The following is a 27,890-nucleotide window of genomic DNA, read 5'->3' as shown; positions in this document are numbered from 1 at the left end:
GCTAGAGTGAGTGCTGTAGCATCAGCCTAGCTCACAGCAATCTCAAACTCCTGGGCTCAAGCGATCCTACTGCCTCAGCCTCCCGAGTAGCTGGGACTACAGGCATGTGCCACCATGCCCGGCTAATATTTTCTATATATATTAGTTGGCTAATTAATTTATTTCTATTTATAGTAGAGAAGGGGGTCTCGCTCTTGCTCAGGCTGGTTTTGAACTCCTGACCTCGAGCAATCCACCTGCCTCGGCCTCCCAGAGTGCTAGGATTACAGGCGTGAGCCACTGCGCCCAGCCGAGATGTCATTTTGTATCCATTCAGATAAGCAAAAATTTGAATGACTGATAGTGCCAAGTTTTTTCAAATGTGAAGAATCAGGAAAATTGCTGGTGTAAGTAAATTGATATTTTAGGTTGAAGATGCATGATCCCCTGTGACCCCCACATTTCTACCCTAGGTACAGACCCTAATGCAGCATGTTCAGATTGTAGGTCATGACCTGCTTGCTAGTGAGCCATTAAATCAATTTATTGAGAAGTATTTTTTCTTAATGAAATAATTATTAGAAAATAATCTATTTCATATCTAGTAAGGGTAAATGTTTTATGAAACTTTTCAAATATTTGTGTGTATGTATTACATTTCCATGTAAAATGAAACTCTTACCATGGGTTTCAGAAACACTGCCTTAGAGAAGCTCCCACACATGTGAGTGGGCAGCAGAGCAACAGGAAGAGATGTTCATCCTGGTAGCAGAGCAAAAAAACTAAAAACAACCTAGATGCCTATTAGCAGGAGACTGGATAAATTGTGATATATGTACTATATATTGTTCATGGTATATTCAAAATTTATCCAGTCTGGTATACAGATGAATGAACTGGAATGATATGCATCAACATAGATGAATCTGAGAGACAATGGAGAAAGAAAGTTGTAGAAGAGTCTCATTGCAGTGCCACTTCCATATGTTTAAAAACAAGCTGGCTGGGTGCAGTGGCTCATGTCTATAATCTCAGCTAGTAGGGTGGCTGAGGCAGAAAGATTGCTTGAGCTGAGGACCAGTTGAGCAAGAGTGAGACCCTACAAAAAATAGAAAAATTAGCCCAGGTGTGGTTGTGCCCCTGTAGTCCCAGCTACTTGGGAGGCTGAGGCAGGAGGATCACTTGAGCCCAAAAGTTTGAGGTTGTAGTAAGCAATGATGATGTCACTGAACTCTAGCCTGGGTGACAGAGTGAGACCCTGTCTCAAAATAAAAAAATTAGCTGGGCATGGTGGCATATACCTATAGTCCTAGTTAATTGGGAGGCTGAGGTCAAGAATCACGTGAGCCCAGGATTTGGACATGGCAGTGAGCTATAATTGTGCCCATGTACTCCAGGCTGGGTAACAGTGAGACTTCATCTCTAAAAAAAATAAATAAATAATTAAAATTAAAGTTAAAACCAGATGGTACTATATATTGTTCATGGACAGATACATGTAGTGGAAATATTATAACATTGCCCAAAAGAACTTAATTTGAAAAGGCAATTCCAGGTAGAGGAAAAGGGAGAATTGGAGTGTGGAGGGGTCAGAGAAGGCTTTTAATTGTTTCGCTGACTTTTTTTCCTTTAAAAAATATCTGAATCTAGGTGTGGAAAATGTAAACATGTGTTAAATCTGGATATTGGGCGTTATTCTCTGTCCTACTTTGTGTGTTGTATACTTTTTTGAAGGGTAAATGTCTGTTCTTCCTCCCAGAGGGGAGCCTTGTACTTGACTGTCCTTAACAGCTTTTTTTAGGCTGTGCCTCATGGGACTTGCAGAGACTCCAGGCTGTGCCACCCTGCTCCCAGCATCACTGTTTGTCAGTAGTCACCCAGGTACAGGGCCCTTTCCTTTGCAAAAGTCAGTGCTTTTAGGAGGTCTCTGTCCTCTATCCCATGGGAGCTGCGTGGGGGTGGCTAAGAGAGATGTGGGAACCGCAGGCTGGCTAAGCTGGAGTCAGCGCTCACAGGGTAGGGCCACTGCAGAAGCGCTGTGGGAGGACTCCTTAAACCTGTCCCAGGATTAGTGCTAGAAGCATGTGTTATTACAGTGTCTGCTCCTTTTTACCCCTTTTGGGTCATTTCAGCAGCCAGACTAGCATTAGAGTGTATTTAACCAATGCAGGAGATCAGAGCATTGATTTGGACTGCCTGTACAGATCATTCAGAAGACATCTGTTAAGCCCCTACTGCACTGTTGGAGATGCTTACAGCATTTCTGGTTGAAGGCAATTTGACTACTTTTTCCTGGCAGCATTCTAGACACTAAGTTTTCAGTATTTTAGAGAATTAGGATCAGGCCTCTAAGCATGCAAGCTACAGGCAGACCTGGCACAGATCCCAGCTCTACCCTTTACCAACTCGAGCAGACTGCTGAACCCCTCTTTGAAGTGAACACAGCTCCACCCCTTTAGCTTCCACGGAGAATGAGATGAGCTCATGCACACTTGGCCCAGTGCCTGGTGTTTCATCACACAGCAAGCATATGGGGAAGGAATGTGTCTTATCACCATTTTACAGATGAGGAAACTAAGGCAAAGACAGGTTCATAATTTGCTTTACAAAACCAAATTTTAATGTTAGAAATCAGGATAGTGTTTCCTTTTGGGGAGGAGTTGGGGGGGAAGTAGTAATTGGAAAAGGGATATGAGGGGGGCTTCTGGGTTACTGGGTTGTTTTCTTAACCTGGGTGGTGAGTGCATGGCTATATTTACTTTGTGATAACTCATTGAACTAAATATATCCTTAGGATTTGTGCCCTTTATCAGTGCAAAAGTTTAGTTTTAAAATGTTTTACTTTAGATCACATAGCTGATAGTGTGATCTGGTAGTGTGACATTACACTGCCTCCCTGATAGCTATTAGTACTGTTAACACAATGCCTGGGAATGCTAACATACATTCTCTCTCAGAATAACCACCTCTGAACCAGGCAGCCCAGATGAGTGAGTGAGTGAGAGAGAGAGAGAGAGAGAGTGTGAGTGTGTGTGTGTGTGTGTGTGTGTGTGTGTGTGTGTGTGTGTGTGCGTGCGTGCATGTCTTTGTCTCTGTCTCTGCCTCTCTTCCACAAAACCCGGAATGGGGCCAAGGTATAGACCCTCAGAGCAGCTCAGGGCAGATATGGATATTTTCCAAATCTAGTGGTCAGTGGCCTACATAAAGGACAGCCATGCTCTACATTTTCTGATCCCCTCAGCAGGAGTGGACCGGCCTGGCATGCTCTGCAGTTTCCGGATCCCTGGTGCCTGGTCCTGTGCATGGTCCCTGAACATCCAGGCAAATAACTGCTTCAGTACAGGTGAGCCTGCCTCCACAGGTACCATAGAAGAGGATTTAACAGACCTTATACAGGGCTGGGCTCAGTGGCTCATGCCTGTAATCCTAGCACTCTGGGAGGCCAAGGCACAAGGATAGCTTGAGCTCAGGAGTTCAAGACCAACCTGACAAGAGCGAGACGCCATCTCTACTAAAAATAGAAAAACTTAGCTGGGTGTGGTGGTGTGCACCTGTAGTCCTAGCTACTCAGGAGATTGAGGCAGGAGGATTGCTTGAGCCCAGGAGTTTGAGGTTGCTGTGAGCTAGGCTAACACCACAGCACTCTAGCCTGGGCAACAGAGCAAGACTCTTGTCTCAAAAAAAAAAAACCACCCTATCCGGCAGTCCCTTTCCCCAGACTACGTGTGACACTGTCTTACTGGCCCCTCTCTGTCTCCACCAGGCTTGTCTCGGCGTGTCCTACTAACCAATGTGGTGACGGGGCACCGGCAGTCATTTGTGACCAGCAGTGATGTCTTGACCCAGCAGTTTGCTCTCTTGGTTGGTTGGATTGGGAAGGGTATAATATAAAGTTTGCCCAGAATGGAAATTTAGCTGGATTCAAATTGGATTCCCCTGTATAGCATCTAAAAAGAGCCTTAGAAAGGATTAACAAGTCACTTTGTAAATATGTCTGAGCCAAGTGAAAATTGGCTGATCCTGAAAGGCCTGCCTAAGCTGGCTTTAGACAACTTCCTCTTTAAATGAATTGTTAGCAATTCTTGGGTACTTTTTTAAAATGTATAAATTAAGTACCAATTCATAGCACTTACTAGTTTCATACACAGCTTTCAAGTTGTACATTTAATATATATAAAAATCAAATTCCTACTCATTACTATATTTCAAAGGCTTGCCTATAGAAAATGCTATCTTTCTTTGAAAGCGGGGAGGAGGGAGTCTGCTGACCTACTTTGGCAGCAAGAACGGAGTTGATCATTCAGGCCTTCCTTGGCCATCTGCCCTTCTAATCAGGACCCCACATCTTACCTGCATCTCTCATCTCTCCTACTCTGCACTGCACTCATCATTGTAGCCTTACCTTACCAAAGACCTCGGAGACAGGGTGCTATCACTGGGGCTTCAGAGAGAGGGGAACAGTGTAGCCAGCGGGCCAGCTCCTATGTCCTGTGTGCTCCCCACTAGGAGGACGCTGGAGGACACAAGGAGTCCAGTGCTTTTACCCTTTCACAAGGACTCAATTTCCCTCTTGACTCCATTGAGACCCAAAACCTGACAGACACGTGTCCACCCACACCTTCTGACCCAGAGGATGGGAGAGGGGAGGAAAGGGGGGGCATGCATTCGGGAGAATACACCCTTCCCAGCTCAGTGGGAGGTGTGGTAGCAGCTAGGCACCAAGCAGTCCCTTCTTCCACAGGCTCCTTTGCTGTTTAATGGCTGTCGCTCCGGGGAGATCTTTGCCATTGATCTGCGTTGTGGAAATCAAGGCAAGGGGTGGAAGGCCACCCGCCTGTTCCATGACTCAGCAGTGACCTCTGTGCAGATCCTCCAGGAAGAGGAATGTGTGATGGCATCAGACATGGCTGGAAAGGTAGGGAAACACTGCCTTTCTCAAGACACAGGATCTTGTGGCCCAGAGCCCTGCCAGGTAAAGGGAGTCTGCAGAAGAGACCCTTGTGCCAAGACACCAGGCAGGGGAAAGGTAGCTGGAGACCAAGTGAGTTGTAGGCTATCCCTGAGGGCTGCTATGCTGCTGCATGAGCATAACCTGGCCTAGACAGAAGAGAAAGGGGTTCTCTGATTATGTTCTTTTGATGGACTCTAGGGCCCAGGAGTTGGAGATGTGGACCTTCATGACCTGAAGAGGGCACTGTAGACCACCTCTCCTGGCTTCACACCTGGGGTTCACCAATGTTCCTGCTTCTCCCCACAGATCAAGCTGTGGGACCTGAGGGCCATGAAGTGTATAAGGCAGTACGAGGGCCACGTGAATGAGTATGCCTACCTGCCCTTGCACGTGCATGAGGAAGAAGGAATCGTGGTGGCAGGTACTTGAGGAAGTAGGGGGAGATCCCATCCCATCAAGTAGTATCTCTTAGGGGCCCCAGGAACTTAGCAGAGGGAGAGTTTACTCAGAAACTGAATTGAATCAAGGGATAGTTGGGTGGGGAGGCCAGAAGGGAAGTAGAGTTGTATATTAATAAGCAATGGTTTAAACATCCACCAGTTGGAGAGCCTCTGTCCCCATGTCAGTAGGCAGACATCACTTCAGAAACAGGCAGGTGAGGTGCTGGGGGACCTGGGTTTGGGCTCTGAGTCTATTCATCAGGCCAGCATTATCCCATCATGCACGGACTTGCCTAATAACTTGGGCTCCTGTGGTTTCTGCTCACATTTGCACCAGGGGATGCTGAGAAAAGGAGTTATGGTCATTAGGAAGTAACTGATTCCTGGTCCCTTTACCACCATCCCTGTGGATCCCTGAATTATAGAACAGGAGCAACTATCTGGCCACTAAACCCCCTGGAAAGGAGTTACCAATTGATTACAGATTTTATTGTTTCTGGGCTATAGAATAATCTGAAAGCATGAAAGATCAGTGTTTCTACATATGAAATAGGCCCTTGACACTAAGGATTATGTTCTCAGTTTTCATGAATGCTCAAGCTTGTTAATATTTCTACAGAAAGTACTTATTCCCCATGAAATGCTTTTGTAGCTAAGAAGTATCACTTTGTTGGAACTTTCTTAGCCTTATTTACTACTCTTCAACACCAACACTTAACTTCCTTTTTAAATCTATTTTTCACAAATTTTTATCTCAGAAGAGCTTGTGTGTGCTAGAAAATAGAGAAGAGCTAAGCCTTTTTAAAAAAGAAAAGTCTAGCTCTGTTGCTTGGGCTAGAGTGCCATGGTGTCAGCCTAGCTCACAGCAACCTCAAACTCCTGGGCTTAAGTGATCCTCCTGCCTCAGCCTCCCAAGTAGTTGGGCCCATAGGCATGCATTATGATGCCCAGCTAATCTTTCTATTTTTAGTAGAGACGGGGTCTCTCTCTTGCTCAGGCTGGTCTCAAATTCCTGAGCTCAAGCAGTCCTCCAGCCTTGGCCTCCCAGAGTGCTAGGATTACAGATGTGTGCCACTGCACCTGGCCAAGAGCTAAGCTTTGTGGAAAGGCAGCTGCAGGTAGTCACCAGCTTCGGTAAGAAACTGTAGCCAGGAGTCAGCCTAGGGGAGGTAGCACCATGGTCTTAGAGTCACTCACGTGGTCAAAATCACAAATGTGAAATTCATGACTGCCCAAGGCCTGCCCTCCTCCTCCTCCTGCTGAAGATCTCCAGTAGTATATATCATGTGTCTGGGCTCCCATAACCCTGGTGGTGTGGTCACATTCCTCAGAACGTAAAGCTCTGAAGACTAAGTGGCTTAGGAACTGAACTATTAAACCAAAAGAGCTCTGAGAGAGTTGTGAACCTGTCACCAGGATGTAATGAAGTTGACAGATCTTCCTGGTTACTATTTCATAAAAAGGAAATCAGTTGAGACCAGGTAGGCTGGGCCCCCACTTAATAAACATTCCTTGACACCAAGAGAAACAAAATGCCCAGCCATTAGCCAGGATGCCTGTTGAGCCAGCCACAGCATTACATAGCCAACCAGAGCATCTTGTCACTTTCAATACCTGCAACTAGTTATGGTTCTGGAGCACCAGAATGACTCTTGTTATCAGTAAAGATGCTTTCTGTTAGTGAGTTTGTGTTTTGGCTCCCATGAAATAAATTATGCTTAGCTTTAAAGAATCATGAGAAACCATGTCTCTACATGTATATAAGTTTCATTTTACATGCTCTTGATAACCTGCCTTGTGTCTTCCCTCTTCATAGTGGGCCAGGACTGCTACACAAGAATCTGGAGCTTCCACGACGCCCAGCTGCTCAGAACCATACCCTCTCCATACCCCACCTCCAAGGCCGACATTCCCAGTGTGGCCTTCTCTTCACGGCTTGGGGGCTTTCGGGGCGCACCAGGGCTGCTGATGGCCGTCCAGCGGGATCTTTACTGTTTCTCCTATGGCTAATGCTGCCGGGTGCAGCCAGGAGGAATGTGGATTGACTTACGGGAGTAAAGAGTAAAGATTGACTTACCGTTTCTAATGAGGGCATTTTAAGTGACACAGATCCATCCCATCTGGCTGCTGGGGACAAGGTGCTAAGTGTTTTATGTGGAGACACTTCAAAGTTGTTTCAGTTAAATAGTGTGCTCAGAGAGCTTGAAAGTCCTTTTCATAAAAGGTACCTATTTCCTTTTCTTGTTGAATTCCTTAGAATACTTTTTGTCCCCCTTTTTTTGTTTAACAGAAAAGAGTATTTCTAAGGACTGAAGATTGGTGAAAACTATAGTAACCAAATAAAAGCTGCTGCTTTCACCACAAGCTGTTTGGGAGAAGCAGACTGGTGAGACTGACTAGTCAGCACCTGGGTCGCAGGACGACATGCATCTTCTGTACTTGAAGCCAGCAGGAGAGGAGGAGAGAGACTCATTTCCCTGAGTCTCTACATAAAAATTTGAGGCTGGAATTTAAACTCATTAAACTAGCCTTCTCAAACTCAATATCCATAGGAAATCTGAGATTCTCCTTTTGTTGTTATCCATAGGCACTGGGAGGAATGATCTTTTTCAGTGCTAGAAGTTTAAAACAGTACTTGATGCATTTTTGTTGAGGCACCTTACAGAAGGTAGGATACAGCAGCCCCGGCTTCTAGTGTAGTGACATGTCAGATTTAAGGACCCAGTGTCAAAGAAAATTGGCTGACTTTTATAATCTAGGAGTGGCAATTGGTGAGATGTTGATATAAAAGTGTTAAAGAACCTGTTTTTCTACTAAATAAACTACAAAAAAGAACTGTGGTGTAGCATGTTGCTTCTGTTAATTTAGGAGGTTATGAAGCTTTTAGTGAAAGACAAGTATTTAATATTACTGTCCTTTGCCAAGAGAACCTCTTAGGACAGTGGACATTATTAGATATAAAGTTAAGCTCTGTAGACAATACTAGCAGGTACCTTGATTTTTTAACTTCCCCCTCAAAAGATACTGACTTTATCTGGAAATGCAAAAGAATTCACAAGGTGTGAAGGAGAAGGAAAACTTAAGGGAAGAAGCTCTACGGTGAGATACTAGGGAAGGCTGCACAAGGCAGAGTGTAGACTCTTCACTTTGGAGTTGTCCAGGCCTCCTGGACTCAGGCCAACTTCAACTCATTTGCCAGGCCACTCTGGGATTCTGAACTTCTTTGCGCCAATGTCTAGCTATAAAGTATGAACACTACAGCCTACCTTCCAGGGTGGTTATGAGAATTAACCATACATGTATCTTACATATATTTTATGTATATAAAGTTCCTAGCACAGGATAGTGACAAGCTAGAAATGTCACTACCATGTGGCCAGGTAGACTCTAGTGGCACACTCAGGAGTGACCCTGCACAACGACAGAACCACCAGGTCTAATATGGCTGCTGCATTTCACCTCTTTTCCCAAACCTTTCCCACCCTGCTCCATTCACCCAAAAAATTGAGAGAAGATACATGTCAAAGAGATGAAGGCAGGAAAGAGAAAGAAGCGGGGAGAGAAACTGGGACGAGGAGGAGGGACAAAGACCACAGCATCAATGGCCACAGAGACAGGGAAACTGGATCACTGACAAAGGAGTTGGATAGACAGGCAGGAGGGAGAAAAGTGTCACATTCAAAGGGAAAAAAATTTTTTTCAGTTCTCCCGTAGGTCACTAGTAATGTCTATTTTAAACCTAGAAATTACAAATCTGGAGTAATACCCAGCCTCTGCCACTGTGAAAGAAGATCCCCGCACCCCCATGACCCTGATATGATAGCTACAGAGTGGAATTCAGAGAAGCCAAATCACAAAACTGCTTCCTGAGCTGCATGCACCAGCCTCACTGCCCACCTGGGCCAGGCCAGGTCAGCCTGTGCTGAGGCTCCCACCCAACGCTCACCCCAACTGGAGAAAGGCCAAGGAACTGCCACATACAGGACACCTAGGATGAATGAGGATATGGAACCATACAGCCACTAGACAAAAATCCTGTGACTATCAGCTCTCATCTCCTCTAAAGGAATTACTCATGACAATCCGCAAAGTTCTGGTCCCAGTGACAAACTGATCAGGGGCATGCCATCTACCTAAAAGCTGGGGGGGGGGGGCAATCTGTTGTCATGAGATTAAAACCCACTCCATATGACAAAGGATTTGTAGTATTTTGCAATGCTTTTTCTTAAAGTGCTTATTTTCCTGTAAATGTTTATTTTGACACATTACCACTGTTGAAATATGCCTCTTATTTGGCTTCTCCTCTGAAAGCCACCAGCTACTTTGCCATCAACTGGAAAGAGGTGAGCAAGCTTTCCTGATAGAGTTAGAGGAAAGAGCACAGTCCACATTCAGCAGGAAGATTCCTTTATAATGGCGAATTTGATAATACACAGTTCTAGAGTAGGGCCTCAGTCACTGGGCCACAGGAGGCGGTAAGGAGCAGGTCTGAGAAGGACCAACACACTCCAGGGCTCATGTCACACTGATACTCGCGCTAGGAATGACCACCCATGCACCTCCTTGAAGCTCAACCCACCCACCAGTTCAGTCAAGAAGTATGCTTTTAAGTCTTCATTTTTGGCCACTGAAGATAAAATCCACCATGATGACAGGATTTCAGCACAACAGTCTCTTTCCACTCACAATAGACATGGATGTCCAAGCTCTTGATGAGAAAGAAAGTTCGTTGACTTCTCTTGCAAGGATCGAAAAGAATTTTTAATGATCTGTTGCAATATTTATATATACTTTTAAAAAATGACTAACAGTCCATTCTGTGCTCTGTTTCCCTGGAAGGTTTCTCATGATCACCCCTCCAATAGCCAGAGAGGTTATGTGACTGGGAACAAAGATTTAAGACACTTTAAGCAATAAAAATCCTAGTGCGACACTCAGAAGCAGATCATGGGCTCGAGGGGGATGGAGGGGACAAGAGGTGGCAGGTGTTTCAATTTCGGAGCAGAGCGCAGCCTTTTAGGAAGGCCTAGTGGAAACAGAAGCGTCAATGAGCAGGAAGCGCTGCCAGGAGGGCCCGTTGCCTGCATTGCTCTCCCAGATAAGAGGGATGGCGAGGCACCAGCATTCTGACTTCTCAGGGCTGAAGACCCGACCTCTGACCCTCCACCCACCCCGGTGACCTGCACACTAAGTTGGGTGGTCTCCGACCAAAACAGGCTTAAGCCAAGAACTGGGACTCGACTCCCCCGAGGCCCAGGTGAATTACCTTCAGGCTGTTTCAAGCAAGAAGTCCCTGGGAGGCTCACTTCCGGGCAGCTGAGGCAGGAAGGGAAAAGGCAAGGAAGGGAGAGGCTTCTGAGGCTCGGGGAGGAGCAGCAAGCGGGGACCAGCAACGCAGTGGCTTTGCATCTGGCTCGGCTTTGTGGGGAAGACCTGCTGCCACTGCCACCCTATCCCTGTGCTGGGGACAGACTGCGGTAAGTCTTCGCAGCCAGCAGCAGGCTGGATACACTCCAGGTTCCTTTCATATGTATATATGGAGATATATACACACATACATACTTACTATTTTAAAATGAAATAATTTGCAACGGATTCAGGTTCATTTCCCCTTTGTTATCGTTGCTCGGCCCCTGCCCTGAGGGGCTCACGCTTTCGGGCCTGCCGCCAGGCTCACCCCCACTGAGGGAAAGTGGCCCCAGGATGAGTAGAGGAGAGGACACACGCCACAGTAGGTGACCGGGAAGAGGGCCTACCTCGACGAGACTTCAGTTTCTAACCCTGAGAACCTAAGGAATTGTGAAGGACTCGGAGAAGGGACTGGGGTTAAAGGTCACCGGGCTTTTTATTGCAGTTGAAGCAGACTCGGACGGGATGGTCCCAGCCACGAGAGGGGACAGCCCGGCGGTCATGGGAGCACTCGTCACAGAAGCCCTGTCCGCAGGCCCGGCAGTGATGCTTGGAGAGCTTGATGCTGAACTCCTTCCTGCAGTTGTGGCAGTGCAGGATCTCGTGGTCAGGCACCCAGTACGCCGGCCTGGCCGCGTCCTTTACGAGACCTATGGCAGAGAAGGAACGACAACGGTCAGGACACACAAAACCCAATGCCCTGAGTCCCAACTAGCAAGAGGGCATCCTCAGGCACTTTCTGGTTTGTAGTCCCAACTGCACATAGTCACCAACAGAGACTAAAAAATGCAGAGGCCCGGCCTCTGCCCCTTACCATCCAGATCAGAATCTCTGGGCCCAGCCTAGGCCCTGCTGCTGCAGATACACAAGCTCTCCAGGTGACCCTGAAGGGCAGCTGCAGCAAACCTCCCCCCCCCACTCAGGGAACTAAGGAAGGCTCGGCCCTGGAGTCAGCCACTCAAACCCCAGTTCCATTGAGGACAAGTTAATTAGTGGCTGCAGGATTAAGACAGGTTACTTAACCTCTCAGGCGCTTACTCATCTCACGCGCTTGGCATCGCCTTGATGACAAGAAACAGCGTGTCTAATGCACCAGCCTAGGACTTCACACCCAGTGGGTCCTCAATAAGTGAGCACTTGGTGAGTATAGTTGGCAGGTCATCTGTGCCAAGGGTGGCCCTTCCCTCTCCCAGGTGCCCAAGGGCAGATATAACCTGAGCTTCAAGCCTGGGCACATCCATCTATTCCTACATCCTTGTGTAAAAAGCTCATCATCTGCTCATTTTGTGAGCTACAAGGATGAAATCTGATCCAAGCCACTTTCATCACCACCCACTCAGAAACCTTTGGTCTCTACCCTGTGATGCACCAAACTGCCACATGTCTGGCCAACCCTGCCTACGCCAGCCACACACTGGTCAATTTCCCTTACTCTCCATCTTCCCATCCTGGCTACAAGTACCCTCACATCCAGTGCTGGGTAGCTATTAATATATTAAATCCTAAATTAATAGCAGCTTGGCTAGTGTGTCAGATTAAAGACAGTCACAAATCTTTGACACTCCTTCCCTCTCCCTTGAATCTCAGTAGGCTCTGTGACCACAACAGACTACAGGAAACTAGACTACAGAAGTGCCAGTTTACAGGCCCAGGCCTTAAGAGACTGGCAGCTTCTACTTCCTGTCTCCTGGACTATTAACACTTGGAGCCCTGAGCCACCATTTAAGAAGTCCAGCTACCACAGGAGAGACACATGAACGGGCCTGGAGAATACTCGCAGAGGGGCCCAGCCTTCCAACCACCCCTGCCAAGGCACCTGGCACATAAGTGACGTCACCATGCACCCTCAAGATTAGCTGCCACACTGGAATATCAGGTAGTAACTCCAGGCAATGCCATTTGGAGCAGAACCATTACCCTTGCCAACTTTGTTAGCCCAACAAAGTTGTAGGACATCATAAAACTGTGGTTGCTTTAAACCTTTACATTTCAAGGTCGTTTGTTACATGGCACTAGATGGTGTAAGAGAATAAATATGAAACCACTAAGGTACTCAGCAGAAACAAACGTGAAGGTGTTTTTCCTTGCTGCCAAATTCAATCTAGGTTGGCAAGACTTTGACAGCCCAGGGTACCCCAAAAGCCCTCATCCCACACACACTAAACCCAAGAGAAGCACTGCCAGGCCCACCTAGTGGTATGTCAATGGCTGTCACCACGGCTCCCAGAGTGTTCTGCACAGCCTCGCCCACCTTCCGAGCAATCAGCGTTCCGCCTTCATCGTCCGCCTGTGCCTCAGTAACATCTGTAGACAATGACAAAAGAAAAGCTATCACCTCTTAAGTCATTTCCCAAATGTAACAGCAAGCAATAGCAGAACACTTCTAGATTCTTTTCCCAGGGTACCACTATGCTATCCTGCAACGATTGCTACAGGTGAGGTCAGCCCAGACCCTGAAACTGGGTGACATCTGTTAGTCTTTTACCTGCAACCCTCTGGAGCTATTTTATAACCTTCTTTTAAAGTAAGGCAGAAAGGTTCTAGGTGTATGACCTAGAACCCCAGTCTACACCATCTCTGGTAAACACTGCAGCCTTTTCAGAAATCAGCTGCTAGGTGTGTATTTCCTTCTCTCAGAAGTACTCCTGCAGCTTAGAGAGCCAGAATGGGTTCAAACACACCCCCTAAGGAACAGCATCAGCCCCAGAACTCTGCTAACAAAGAGACGGCTGGCCAAGACCAGAGGAGCAATTGCTGTCAGAGGAGTGCTGTGGTTAGAAACAGGGTGGGGCACGTGGGGGTCCAGCTCCCAACACCCAGTGCCAAGGAGGGAAGTTCTCCCCCTACATGTTTGCAGCGGCCGGGCCCCACATTACCTAACTGGACATTCCTGGCTTCATAACAGTTGTCACACACCCGCACAGGCGCAGGCCCCCAGCCCCGCTCGGGCACTGGCCGGGTCTTGGATGAACAGCTGTCACAGAAGCCCTCCCCACAGGCCCGGCAGTGATGCTTAGTGTCGTTATCTTTAAAAGACGTCGCGCACTTGTTGCAGCTCTGTTCCAAACCCAAAACAAAACAGAGAGGCAGGTATGGTACATGTCTGCTCAGCTGGGAAAGTCAACAAGACCCAGGGGAAAAAACAGAAACTAAGGGAGGCAGGTTTCAGCTCGGTAAGGACCAAGTCTTGCTAGTAATAAGAGTTATCTGAGTGTGGAAAGGAAGCCTGGTAAGGAGTGAGTTTCCTGTCACAAAGTGTTTGGGCTGAAGCCAAGTGTCCCTTGCTATAGATATTTATGTATCAGGCCCCTCTCCCTCCAGATTCTGTATCTGCAATCTCAGACATCTGAACAGAATTAACTGGCCCTTGCAGGTAAGGAAGCTAAAACTCACCATGAAGAAAATATCTGCAGAACACCACAAAGGGAAATCAGTGGGCAAAGAGAAAACTGGCTGCCTCAACAAATCCTACCCTTCCCAGTACTGCCAGAGCTAATTTTCCTGGGAGAGAACGTTTGCGCCTCCCTCACAGAGCAAGCTGAGCACAGGGAAAGCAGCCTAAGCAGGATGGGCTGTGCGAGGGCCATGGGGGCACCCCACCACACCATACCAGGATCTGGGAGTTGGGCCTCCAGTAGGCAGGGGCGATCTGGTCCGTCAGCCAGGAAGTCACAGCCTTGGTGGGCCCAAGGCTAAGCTCGGACACTGACTGAGCCATGAAGCTCATCCCATCCAGCAGGCGCTGGGCAGCATTGTTGTTGTCCTTCAGAAATCCATCGGTCTGAAATGAAAATGCAGGCTCCCATCATGCTCTGGGAAGGGAGTAAAAGGAAGGAAGGAGAGTGGTCTCTGGTGAGTTGCACACTCAGCATGGCCAACTCAGAACCAGAATCTCCATGGCTCATATACAAGTGAGATTGACAGTATGTAAAAATTGAATTTAAAAAATAAAGTAATAAAAAAAGAAAAACATACTCCCTTGGCAGGGAAGAATAGAAACAGAGCAGGAATCTCTCTGGCATTATTCCCTATTAGGACCATAAGGCTTGATGTGCAACTGTTCAATTCAGGACTTGCTTTGCCCATATGACACAGGACACAACATCACGCCAGGAAGCCTCCTCAGTCAAGAGCCCTTCCCTGTCTGTTCCTCTAATACCTGTATATCTCTAGGAGTCCTATTTCTGTAAGTGCAACAACTATGCATCTGACTCCTTATTAAACTGTGAACTCTGAAAATAATGTATCTCTTCCATTTTTGCAAAGTATCTCAATTCTGGGCATATAGTACTCAACAAACTATGCTAAAATAATGAGTGAATAAATGAATGAATGAGCCAACCAACAGACGGGGAGGGGCCTGTATTCTCCTAACCCCAAGGACTACGAAGAATACAGCCTAAGAGTAAACTGCAACATTACTGTTTCCTAGAATATTGTAAATCCAAAAACTATCTCAGTACTTATACTCACCACTTGTAAACTATCTCACCACTTATACGTTCTCACTTTAAAGTTGTTCTGGCAAGGGTGGGGAACCTGTGCCCTCAAGGCCCCCCAAGTGTGGCCCCTCGACCAAATCCAAACTTCACAGAACAAATCCCTTTTTTTTTTTTCCTGAGACAGAGTCTCACTCTGTTGCCCTGGCTAGCGTGCCATGGCATCAGCCTAGCTCACAGCAACCTCAAACTCCTGGGCTCAAGCAATCCTTCTGCCTCAGCCTCCTGAGTAGCTAGGACTAAGGCATGTGCCACCATGCCCGGCTAATTTTTTCTATACATTTTTTAGTTGGCCAATTAATTTCTTTCTATTTATAGTAGAGATAGTGGTCACGCTCTTGCTCAAGCTGGTTTCGAGCTCCTGACCTTGAGCGATCCTCCCACTTCGGCCTCCTAGAGTGCTAGAATTACAGGCGTGAGCCACTGCGCCTGGCCAGAACAAATCCCTTTATTAAAAAGATTTGTTCTGTAAAGTTTGAATTCAGTCAAAAGGCCACACTCAAGGATCTAGAAGGCCACATGTGATCCCAAGGCTGCAGGTTTTCCACCCAAATAACAGTGAAAGCATCATATCACTGCCTTGTAAACAGATTTGTTTTTCTGACATCCAGAATTCAAAAGTCAAATTAAAGAACAGTGATTAAGGGTATATGGTAACCCCATTGCTTAGAACATACTTCGAGAAAATTTCCCAAAACAAAGAAGTAGTTTTTTCTTTTTTTTTTTTTTTTTGAGACAGAGTCTCGCTTTGTTGTCCAGGCTAGAGTGAGTGCCGTGGCGTCAGCCTAGCTCACAGCAACCTCAAACTCCTGGGCTCGAGTGATCCTTCTGCCTCAGCCTCCCGAGTAGCTGGGACTACAGGCATGCGCCACCATGCCCGGCTAATTTTTTCTATATATATTAGTTGGCCAATTAATTTCTTTCTATTTTTAGTAGAGACGGGGTCTCGCTCTTGCTCAGGCTGGTTTTGAACTCCTGACCTTGAGCAATCCGCCCGCCTCGGCCTCCCAAGAGCTAGGATTACAGACGTGAGCCACAGCGCCCGGCCAGTTTTCTGACCAGGCACAGTAGCTCATGCCTATAATTTCTAGCACTCAGGGAGGCTGAGGCAGGAGGATGGCTTGAGCCCAGGACAGGAGTCTGAGGTTGTGATGAGCTATGATTACGTCACCGCACTCTACTTAGGGCAGCAGAATAAGACTCTGTCTCAAAAAAAAGTGGTTTTCTCACATGAAGATGGTCACTATAGCATTTTCTTTGATAAGAAAAAATCATGACCAGCATAAATGTCCAACAAGAGAATGGTGAGTCACAAAATATTATAGTAACTACAAATAAGAATCATGAAAAGTAGCAACCATGTGGAAATAAAACTAAATAAAATAGTGTTATGAAAAAAGATAAGGAAGACGGCATGTAAATTAGAATTGCAACTATAAATCATACGCATATAGAAAATGAATGAGGTAGGCCGGGCGCGGTGGCTCACGCCTGTAATCCTAGCACTCTGGAAGGCTGAGGCGGGCGGATTGCTCGAGGTCAGGAGTCCAAAACCAGCCTGAGCAAGACCCCGTCTCTACCAAAATATAGAAAGAAATTAATTGACCAACTAAAAATATATATACAAAAAAAATTAGCCGGGCATGGTGGCGCATGCCTGTAGTCCCAGCTACTTGGGAGGCTGAGGCAGCAGGATTGCTTGAGCCCAGGAGTTTGAGGTTGCTGTGAGCCAGGCTGACGCCTCGGCACTCACTCTAGCCTGGGCAACAAAGTGAGACTCTGTCTCAAAAAAAAAAAAAAAAAAAGAAAATGAATGAGGAGAACTTGAATAAATGAAGTTTTATTTGCCAAAGGAGACGTATAAGGGTCATTTTTGGTTTATTTTAAAGTTGCACTCCTAATATTTATGCAAGAAAGAAAAACAATTAAAGGTCTTGACTAAGAAAGGTTCTCCAGATCCTGCCTTTCTAAACCACCAATATATCAAAATTCACTATTAACCTTAATTCTAACAACTTCTACTTTTCCACACACATATATAACTGAACACCACAAGAGAAAGAAGAAAAGCTAATCAAAGTGTTCTTACTCCGGGCCACACATGCACGATTTCTGTCCGCACCACCGTATCCACAGGATCTTGGTTCCCAAACCAGTACTGCCGACTCCGATAGACCACGCCACAGTTAGGACACTCAATCACGTACCTACAAGGCAGGCAAATAAATACCGTGACCCGGCCAGGTGCCTGGAGAGGTGAACACACCAAAACACCTTTAACTGTGTTGTTTACACTCACCCAGACCAGGCATATTTTGCAAGCCCCATCCAGGGAGAGTCGGTGGAAGCAGATGTTTTGGGCACCACGCTGACTTCCTTGCCTCTCTCGTAGCAGGCCTGAAACACAAGGCACTCTGCTAGCTCATTTTATTTCCACCACACTCCACAGCCTCGTCACACCTCCATCCACCCCAACTCCCCCCAAACCATACCAGCTGAGGATTCCAGACCCTGACGAGTTTAGCACCTGAGAAGAAGGTTCATTCCTCTAAAGAAACCAGTGGCCTGAATGATAATGAATTGTGTGTGTACCCCTCTCAGGCCCAAAAGCAGAGCTTTAAATTACAGACCTGTCATGGACAGGAAAAATCAATCAACACTAGTTTCCTGAAGAGCCTTTCTGCTCCTAAGAAGAATGAATGGTCAAGTCTATGACCCTCACACACAAGCTCAACAGAATGAGGAGGAAAATCAGCTTAAAACAATGAATGAAGGGGCCCCAGCAATGAAGACATGTGAGTTCTTTTGGCTAGAGCTGGAGAGAAGTTTCAGAGATACTCAACTGGAATGTCAAATACTTTGGGTTGCAGCAAAGGGCAGCCCCAAGACAGCCCTGCCGAAAGGAGAGTGCGACCAGCAAGTCAGCTGCTGGGGCAGAGAGATGCTCAGAGGACTCACCTTGCAGGTGTAGACTCGGTTGTCATACTGGTGGGAGTATCTGCAGCGGCTCTTGGCTTCGTGAGGCACTCCTTCCTTCCCATGATTCATGCTGTTCTTACATCCAACCCTGAGTGAAGCCCAAAAACTGACAATGAGTTGGCTAAAGGAGCCAGTGCCACTTACACAGAACAGTGTGACCCTGAGCCAGGCTCAGGGCCAAAACCAGACCTTAGCTATGAACTGGGTCTCAGATGCTGAGCACAGAAAGGGTGGCTCTTGCAATCAACAGCACTGCAGAGGTACAGCAACTATTATTACCCTTATATAAAGACAAAGGAGAACAAGAATCTCTTCTTGGAAAATTCCCTGTCCCCTCAGCAGGAATGGAGAGGCCAAAAGATACCAACTTGACCAGAGATGGAACCTGAATGGCTCTCAGAAAACTCAAAAAACCAAATGAGATGAAATGGAAAGTTTAACCAGAACAAGCTGCCAAGATGCAAAACAAAAACCAACCCCCAAAATTTGGCGATGCATTAAGGGGAGGCTTAAGCTGAATAAGAAAACCTTCCAAATGAACAGTGAGCTCTGTCATCCTGACAATGCAAAAACAGAGATCAGGACTTTAGACTTTCACTATGATAAAAAGGGAAAGCTCTGGAAATCCTGGCAAGGCTCAGAATGGAAAAGCAATGATCTAACATTGCTTAAGCCTCTCATGCTGGGCTCATGGAGAGAGCAAAAAGGAAGGTAAGCCATGCTGGCAACTAACACCCCTCTCCTCTTTTCAAGCTCAACTCTCCAAGATAATCCTTAGTTCTCCCTGGCCCAGGCTGTATAATCCAAGAACCAAGTTATTTTAACCCAGGTCAGAGGTGGTTCAATACCTAGCAGGTGGCCTGCAGGGTTCAGGGCAAAAAGGTCATTCATAACAGAAGCAGGCTCAGGTCTCCTCCCATAGAAGGGCAAGTGGAGAGGACACGGGCAGTGTTTCTGATGTGAACAAAGACAGTTCGGCGGTGAAGAGGGTGGGAGGGAGTGTCTACAGGATCCGGAGACTATAATCTGACCTTGACACAGTGCATTTAAATCACCTGGGGCCATTCAGACATGTCACCAGGCTGGGACTCAATAGGCTTCAAAAGCTCATGCTAATCCAATGACTATCAAAGCATGGTCCCAATAAGCAACAGTGGCGGCACCTGGGAATTTATTAAAAAATAAAAATTCTCAGCCGGGCGCGGTGGCTCACGCCTGTAATCCTAGCAGTCTGGGAGGCCGAGGCAGGCAGATTACTCGAGGTCAGGAGTTCAAAACCAGCCTGAGCAAGAGCGAGACCCCGTCTCTACTATAAATAGAAATAAATTAATTGGCCAACTAATACATATAGAAAAAATTAGCCAGGCATAGTGGCGCATGCCTGTAGTCCCAGCTACTTGGGAGGCTGAGGCAGAAGGATTGCTTGAGCCCAGGAGTTTGAGGTTGCTGTGAGCTAGGCTGACGCCATGGCACTCACCCTAACCTGGGCAACAAGGTGAGACTCTGTCTCAAAAAAAAATAAAAAATAAAAAATAAAAAATAAAAAAATTCTCAGGCCCTACCTCAGACCTACTGAATTAGAAACCTCGGGTGCAGAGCCCAACATTCTGTTTTCACACACCCTTTCAGTTTTCTCACGCAGGCTACAATGTGAGACTCTCTGCTCTAATCCCTGTGTGACAAAGTGGGGTCTGTGGACCATTGGCGAGACATGGCCCAGCAGCTTGCTAGAAATGCAGAATCTCGGGCCTCACCCAGACCTGCTGATTCAGAATCTGCATTTTACCAAAGTCTCAAGTGGACGCACGTGCAGACAACAGTTTGAGAGGCACTGCCCTGACTCAACGTTCTCCACTCAGGGCACACACTGGAATCACCTGGGCAGCCTTTTCCATCCACTGATGCTGAAGCTCTACCCACAACCCATATATAAGAATCAACCAATGGGGCCCTGGCCTCAATCATTTTGAATTTTCCCTGGAAAATTCTAACGTGCTCTAAGTGTCTGTCCTCACAGTGAAAGGAATCACAAGGGGGCACTCGAATATGAGTTGAATAAATGGAATGCTATGAATAAATGACCAGAAGCCATGGCAGAAGAAACACAGAAAAGCAGGTGAGCCAAAGCCAAAATCTGCAGCCACACAAACAGCCTAAACCAAAAACCAGTTAATTTCACATCTACACTAAGTTAGAATTATCAGGGGATTTTTCACCGCCACGCATTCTTGAAGCCCTTGCTACCTCAAAGTGCGGTTCCCAGATGACCAAGATCTTATAGGAACCTGCTGGGAATGCACCATCTTAGGCCTCACCTGGATGATTTAAACCAGGTGTCCTCAAACTACGGCTCAAGGGCCACATGCGGCCCACCGAGGACATTTATCTGGCCCGCTGGGTGTTTTTGCCGCTGTTGCCTGTCCTGCTTAGCAGCCAACTCGGGCCCACAGTGCACATGTGTGGAATGTGCGCCGCACTCTCCAATGGCCCTCCAACGGTCTGAGGGACACTGAACTGGCCCCATTTAAAAAGTTTGAGGACCCCTGATTTAAACCATAAATGTGTCATTAACCAGACCCGGATGATCTGCGTGCTCACTGGCATCTGAGAAGCACCACTCTAAGCCCGACTCCCACAGCGGGGGTCAGGGAAGGGCTGGCCCTACTTACCCACAGCTGAGGCACACAGAGGAGCAGGTGAAGTACTCATCTGGAAAAAAGGAGCTGTGCGCCATCTGGTCATCGGGGATCTCACCGCTGAAGCGGTCACTCAAGGCCTGCCAAGGAAGAAGGTAACACACGTTGGTATTCAGCAGAGAGCCCTGTGCGTTGGCCCTTCTGCGATTTGCCTAACATGCTGTCGCTGCTGGCTTATTTTTTTATAGGCACCACAGCCAGAGAGGGAACCCAGTAACTTCTGTTCGCTACCCTCGACCTTCCTGGCCCAACTCACAGGAATCCTCACCACAGGAAATCTCCGAAAGAACCGGCCCATTTCTGAAGAAGTCAAGAGAAAGCAAAGTCACTGTCTCTCCTAATTGCCTTGGGGGTTATAAACACCTCACAGACTCAGTCTTTCATTCCAGCCCATCACAAATACTGACTAATGCCCACTTCACCTTTGTGAAGCTGGGGCCAAGAAACCGAGACTCAAGAGGGTGGCTCCCCTTTAGTCAGGGGCAGAGCCCTGCAAGTAAGCTGGAAGTTGCCTGGGCTTCTATTCCAGTTCTAATCACAGGCCCTGAAGTGTACTAGGCCACAGAACTCACTCAACACAGAAAAACAACGGCATCAGCCAAAACACAAGTGAGAATTATAACAGTGTTTGGCAGCCGTTACTCAACTCTACTAACATAGAAGGCAGGAGATGGCCTAAATAAATGCCAAGAAAGAAAGAAAAAGTATTTGCAAAGCAAACTGAAAATTTTATGTTGAAAGGGTAGCCTGCATTTCTAAGCATGTTTTCCCTCATTACTTTATATTGAAAATATTCTTCATGCTGATTACAGAAATGGGCTTTCCAGGCTTTAAAAACCATTAAATACAAGCTTCTACCTTCCAGTCTCCCAGTGTGAGGCAACCTGCACTATTCAGGGGAAGAGAAGGGTAAGCAGCCTAAATAAAAGGAAAAGATGTTACTTCCTTCAGTAAAAAGGCACAAGAAATTTTAAGATGAGATTTGGGAAAAGGTCAGGTTAGGTTCCAAGCTAAAGTTTTCAAGCTCAGAAGAGAGCGTCACTGCCTGAGAGCTTCTTATTTAAGGTTCCTGTTCCTATTTTCAAGTCAGTCTTGACACCTGGAGTTGCAACTTCAAGTGCCCATAAAGGCACGTGGAATCAGTGACAACTCAGGTCAGGTGTGAGGCAAGGGCAGCGGCAAGCAGGATGTTAAACTGAGGGTGCACAGCTCACCCAAGGGCATTCAAATTCCAATTCCGCAGGGACAACGTGCAGGACCATGAAACGCCGCCATCTGTCCGCAATGACTGACCAAGTGGCAATCCTCAACTTAGACTAACAAAAATATGGTCTGACAAATAATAACACATACAAGTCCTGTCCGTCTCGGGGGTAATTAATTCTGTAAAGAGTAACTTCATGTGGGAGGCCGAGGCGGGCGGATTGCTCAAGGTCAGGAGTTCGAAACCAGCCTGAGCAAGAGCGAGACCCCGTCTCTACTATAAATAGAAGAAATTAATTGGCCAACTAATATATATATATATATAAAAATTAGCCGGGCATGGTGGCACATGCCTGTAGTCCCAGCTACTCGGGAGGCTGAGGCAGGATTACTTGAGCCCAGGAGTTTGAGGTTGCTGTGAGCTAGGCTGACGCCACGGCACTCACTATAGCCTGGGCAACAAGTGAGACTCTGTCTCAAAAAAAAAAAAAGAGTAACTTCATGAAAAAAAATAAAGACTTTGAGAACATATGAATGAATATATGTATGAATATTAATGAGAATAAATGCGAAGCGGGGCAAATGGAATCACTCTTCAGCCCACACACCATTCTCTCTCCTACTTCTAAATGTGACCAATCTTTTAGGGGCTTTTTGTTTCCCCTCTTCCAAGGAAGCCTTCTCTGAAGGCCTGTTGTACTCAACACCTGAACTAGGAATTGAGTGATTAGGCAACAATGCAAAGTATGGGCCTGTTGTATTTTACCTCCCAGACTGCATCTAAACACTCTGAAAAAAGTCTCCTATCTTGGTATCCTCCTTCAACACTAGCAAAGATCCCAACAAGTACTCAACTAGCACCCTTGGGGTGAAGTGCCCCAGCACCAACCCCACATTCACATACCAACCCTCCTCTCCTGGCCCTGGCCTTGTCCTGGGCTTCATCCCATACCCACAGCCCCCCTCAAATTTAAGGATAACTATTCCCTAACTGGCCAAATTATTGATAACTCTTAAGGCTATGTTTCTCAAACAGGTATGTGCATAACACTCCTGCTATCCCTGGAGGGAAAATAGAGCATTATCTTCCTAATACATCAACTCACTGAAAGATTTGGAGAGGAAGGCCACTCACACCTGCAATCCTAGCACTCTGGGAGGCCGAGGCCAGAGAATCTCTTAAGGTCAGGAGTTCAAGACCAGGCTGAGAAAGAGTGAGACCCCATCTCTACTAAAAATAGAAAAAATTATGGCCGGGCGTGGTGGCTCACGCCTGTAATCCTAGCACTCTGGGAGGCCGAGGCAGGCGGATTGCTCGAGGTCAGGAGTTCAAAACCAGCCTGAGCAAGAGCGAGACCCCGTCTCTACTATAAATAGAAAGAAATTAATTGGCCAACTAATATATATAGAAAAAATTAGCTGGGCATGGTGGCGCATGCCTGTAGTCCCAGCTACTCGGGAGGCTGAGGCAGGAGGATTGCTTGAGCCCAGGAGATTGAGGTTGTTGTGAGCTAGGCTGACGCCACGGCACTCACTCTAGCCTGGGCGACAAAGTGAGACTCTGTCTCAAAAAAAAAAAAAAAAAAAAAAAAAAAAAAAAAAAAGAAAAAATTAGACTGATCCATGGCACACACACACACACAAAAAAAAATGGAGGAGGTTATTTTTATATAAAAACCAAACATGGGAGGCTGCGGAGGAGAACTGGAGGCTGAGACCACCGGAGCAGCCCGGAGACCAGCGGCAAGGGTAGGTGGATTCGCTGTTTCCCCTCCCCTGCATTCGGGACTGCTGGTGGGCTCCCCAGCGGGTGGAGAGACCTGCGGACATCAGCCCAGAGACTGCCGCCGCCTGCCAACGGTGAGCCTGTAGCAGACGTGGCACCAGGTTCCCAACTTCCTCCGGGCACCTCCGTGTGCACGGAGAGCCGCGCGGCAGGCGCCATATTGCCTCCTCCCCCCCTCCGCCGACCCTACCCGCGGCTGCCCAGAGAGACAATACAGCCACCAGCCAGAGGCACCTCCAGGGAACAGGACCTTCCCGTTTGGGACCCCGCCCGCCCTCCCAGGTGCTGCTGGCACCGTGTTCCCAGGAAAACGGTGCCGACTCAGAGGCTGAGAGACATAGACCCAGCTTGGGCTCCCTGTGGGTGAATTAGGACCGGAAACGCTCTCCCTGGTGGGAATACAGTTTGAACTCTGGGACCCAGAGGTCGGACCTGCAGACCAGATCCCCTGCACCGAGGGCTAGCATTGCCCGGGGCACAGAAGGATTATACGTGAACAGCCTACTGAGGTCTGTGTGCCTCCAGGGGCGGATCGGGCGGAACGCGTCCCAGGAGGAGGCTGTGCGCCCAACCCAGGTGGCGTTCCTGTGCAGGGAACCTCCCTGCCGGCATCACAGTCCGGGGAGGCCTGGTGGCTTGTGGTCTGGCCTGCTGGCAGAGGCTCAGGAGTAGCTGCGGAGTTGGGGAGGGTGGAAAGAAGCGAGGCCTGCTGCAGACTGTGGGTCTCAGACAGCCCCACCCCCACACCCAGACTTTCTGGCTGAGCGGGACCATTCCAGCCCCGCCCTGACAGCAGAGAACAGAACTTTGACCCCTGCTAACGGCCTGAGGGCAGGCTTACCCAACCCAGCTCCACCCAGAACGAGAGCTGATAACAGGACTCAAAATCAACACCATAGCCTGTTCCTCCAAGCAAACGCCACCTACTGACAGGGACAGCATCTTGCACAGCCTTTCCACGGCACCCACTGACTCAATATACAGGGAGTGGTCCAATTTCACCCACAGGCACCACCTAACGCCTCAGAAACTAAACAAGGTGTGTGAATACCCAAACAATAACCTAAGGAAAGAAACAACAACTGATCGACATGGGAAGAAATCAGCGAAAGAACTCAGGAAATATGAAGAACCAAACGGAAAACACACCCCCAAGGAGGAGCACCAGCCCCCTAGAAACGGACACCGACCAAAATCAGGCAACCAATATGACAGAAAAGGAATTTCGTATGTGGATCATAAGAACACTCACCCAGCTGCAACAACAACTCAATAACCAACACCAAGAAAACACAAAAAACCTCCAAGAAATGGAACAAAGGTTCAACAAAGAGATTGACACAGTGAAGAAAACTTTAACCGAAGTCCTGGAGATGAAGAATCAACTCAGAGAACTACAAAATACTGTGGAAAGTCTCAAGAACAGGGTAGATCAAGCAGAAGAAAGAATCTCAGAGCTTGAAGATAACACCTTCCAATTAAATAAATCAGTCACAGAAATACAGCAGAGAAACAAGAGAAAAGACCAAAGTCTACAAGAGCTGTGGGATTATGTGAAAAAACCTAACGTGAGGGTCATAGGTTTAGCCGAAGGGGAGGAAGACAACACTCAAGGGCTGGACAAGCTTTTTGAAGATATAATAGAGGAAAATTTCCCAGGTCTTGCTCAAAATCTCGATATACAAGTTCAAGAAGCCCAGAGGACCCCTGGGAGATTCAATGCAAACAGGAAGACGTCACGTCATGCAGTCATCAGACTGACCAAAGTATCAACTAAAGAGGCCCTTCTAAGAGCTGTAAGACAAAAGAAGCAAGTGACATACAAGGGAAAGCCAATTCGAATAACATCAGACTTCTCTAATGAGACTTTACAAGCAAGGAGAGACTGGGGCCCCATTCTCACTCTTTTGAAACAAAACAATGCCCAGCCTAGAATATTATTCCCTGCAAAACTAAGCTTCATATATGAAGGAGAAATAAAAACATTCGCAGACAAGCAAAGGCTCAGAGAATTCACCAAGACAAGACCAGCCCTACAAGAAGTACTTAAAACAGCGTTATGCACGGAACATCATAATAATAATCCACGGATATAAAAACAACCAAAACCCAAAGATATTAAAGGCCGGATATTACAATGGCTCAAGACACAAATCATAGCAACAACATCCAACCCAACAGAATGATCAGTAATCTACCTTACCTATCAGTTCTCTCAATAAATGTGAATGGCTTAAACTCTCCACTCAAGAGACATAGGCTGGCTGAATGGATAAGAAAATACAGGCCAAGTATATGCTGTCTTCAGGAAACACATTTAACCTGCAAGGATGCACATAGACTAAAAATAAAAGGGTGGAGATCAATATTCCAAGCAAACAGAAGCCAAAAGAAGGCTGGTGTGGCAGTTCTAATTTCAGACGATTTAGTTTTTAAGCCAACAAAAGTAGTAAAAGACAAAGAGGGTCATTATATAATGGTGAAGGGCACAGTCCAACAAGAAGAGATAACAATTTTAAATATATATGCACCCAACTTAGGTGCACCCAGATTCATAAAGCAAACCTTACTGGAGCTAAGCAAATGGATTAATAGCAACTCCATAATCGCCGGGGATTTCAACACCCCACTGACGGCACGAGACAGATCCTCCAAACAGAAAATTAATAAAGAAATAATGGACTTAAACAAAACTCTAGAACAATTGGGTCTGACAGACATCTACAGAACATTCTACCCAAAATCCACTGAATATACGTTCTTCTCATCAGCTCACGGGACATTCTCTAAGATTGACCATATCCTAGGACACAAAGAAAATCTCAAGAAATTAAAAAAAATAGAAATCATACCATGTACCTTCTCAGATCACAGTGGAATAAAAGTAGAAATCAACCCTAACAGAAACTCACATTTCTACACAAAAACGTGGAAATTAAACAACCTCCTACTAAATGATTACTTCGTAAATGAAGAAATCAAGACGGAAATAAAAAACTTCTATGAAGAAAACGACAATGGAGAGACAAGTTATCAACTCCTCTGGGACACAGCTAAAGCAGTTCTGAGAGGAAAGTTTATCTCCATAAATGCCTATAACCAAAAGGCAAGAAGATCACAAATAGACAATCTAATGAAACGACTCAAAGAGCTGGAAAAAGAAGAACAGACCAACCCCAAACCCAGCAGAAGAAGTGAAATCAACAAGATCAAATCAGAACTAAACGAAATTGAAAACAGGAAAGCTATTCAGGAGATTAATAAAACAAAAAGTTGGTTCTTTGAAAAAATAAACAAGATTGACACGCCGTTGGCTAAGCTAACGAAAAGCAGAAAAGAGAAATCTCTAATAAGCTCCATCAGGAATAAAAAAGGAGACATCACAACTGATCCCAAAGAGATACAAGATACAATTTATGAATACTACAAAAATCTTTATGCACACAAACTGGAAAATGTGGAGGAAATGGACAAATTTCTAGAAACACACAGCCTCCCTAGGCTCAACCAGGAAGAAATAGATTCCCTGAACAGACCAATCTCAACAGCTGAAATAGAAACAGCAATTAAAAATCTCCCTAAAAAGAAAAGTCCCGGTCCAGATGGCTTCACACCTGAATTTTACCATACTTACAAAGAAGAACTAGTACCTATCTTGCAGAAACTATTCCACAACATCGAGAAGAACGGAAACCTCCCCGACACCTTTTATGAAGCGAATATTACTCTGATACCAAAACCAGGAAAGGATGCAACAAAAAAAGAAAACTACAGACCAATATCCCTAATGAATATAGATGCAAAAATTTTCAACAAAATCTTAGCTAACCGAATCCAGACACTTATCAAAAAAATAATCCACCACGACCAAGTGGGCTTCATCCCAGGGATGCAGGGATGGTTCAACATACGTAAATCTATAAATGCAATTCACCACATAAACAGAAG

The 27,890-nt window shown here is 46.5% G+C and overlaps 2 protein-coding genes across 9 annotated transcripts in view; one reads left to right on the top strand and one right to left on the bottom strand.

Annotated features, from left to right (window-relative positions):
• DCAF4 (DDB1 and CUL4 associated factor 4) overlaps positions 1 to 8,205 on the top strand; it is a 28,318-nt gene extending 20,113 nt beyond the window's left edge. For 3 of the 4 annotated variants that reach the window (XM_076003884.1, XM_076003885.1, XM_076003886.1), the window contains 6 exons: positions 1,781 to 1,860; positions 3,221 to 3,322; positions 3,743 to 3,840; positions 4,721 to 4,894; positions 5,237 to 5,351; positions 7,187 to 8,205. In XM_076003884.1, coding sequence (XP_075859999.1) covers positions 1,781 to 1,860; positions 3,221 to 3,322; positions 3,743 to 3,840; positions 4,721 to 4,894; positions 5,237 to 5,351; positions 7,187 to 7,380 — 763 coding nt within the window. In that variant the 3' untranslated portion in view covers positions 7,381 to 8,205. The remainder of the gene's footprint in view (positions 1 to 1,780; positions 1,861 to 3,220; positions 3,323 to 3,742; positions 3,841 to 4,720; positions 4,895 to 5,236; positions 5,352 to 7,186) is intronic. The other variant, XM_012741141.2, reaches the window with a different exon arrangement.
• Positions 8,206 to 9,760: 1,555 nt separating this feature from the next.
• Positions 9,761 to 27,890, bottom strand: part of ZFYVE1 (zinc finger FYVE-type containing 1) — a 60,837-nt gene continuing 42,707 nt past the window's right edge. For all 5 annotated transcript variants that reach the window (XM_012741091.2, XM_012741101.2, XM_076003883.1 and 2 more), the window contains 8 exons: positions 20,927 to 21,033; positions 18,237 to 18,345; positions 17,578 to 17,675; positions 17,368 to 17,485; positions 14,390 to 14,560; positions 13,656 to 13,836; positions 12,970 to 13,083; positions 9,761 to 11,429 (listed from right to left, as the gene is read on the bottom strand). In XM_012741091.2, the coding sequence (XP_012596545.1) occupies positions 11,197 to 11,429; positions 12,970 to 13,083; positions 13,656 to 13,836; positions 14,390 to 14,560; positions 17,368 to 17,485; positions 17,578 to 17,675; positions 18,237 to 18,345; positions 20,927 to 21,033 (1,131 nt within the window). In that variant the 3' untranslated portion in view covers positions 9,761 to 11,196. The remainder of the gene's footprint in view (positions 11,430 to 12,969; positions 13,084 to 13,655; positions 13,837 to 14,389; positions 14,561 to 17,367; positions 17,486 to 17,577; positions 17,676 to 18,236; positions 18,346 to 20,926; positions 21,034 to 27,890) is intronic.

Source organism: Microcebus murinus, chromosome 6 (assembly GCF_040939455.1).
Source record: "Microcebus murinus isolate Inina chromosome 6, M.murinus_Inina_mat1.0, whole genome shotgun sequence".
Classification (NCBI taxonomy): domain Eukaryota; kingdom Metazoa; phylum Chordata; class Mammalia; order Primates; family Cheirogaleidae; genus Microcebus; species Microcebus murinus.
The sequence above is the reverse complement of the archived record's forward strand: the minus strand, read 5'-3'. Positions and strand labels throughout refer to the sequence as shown.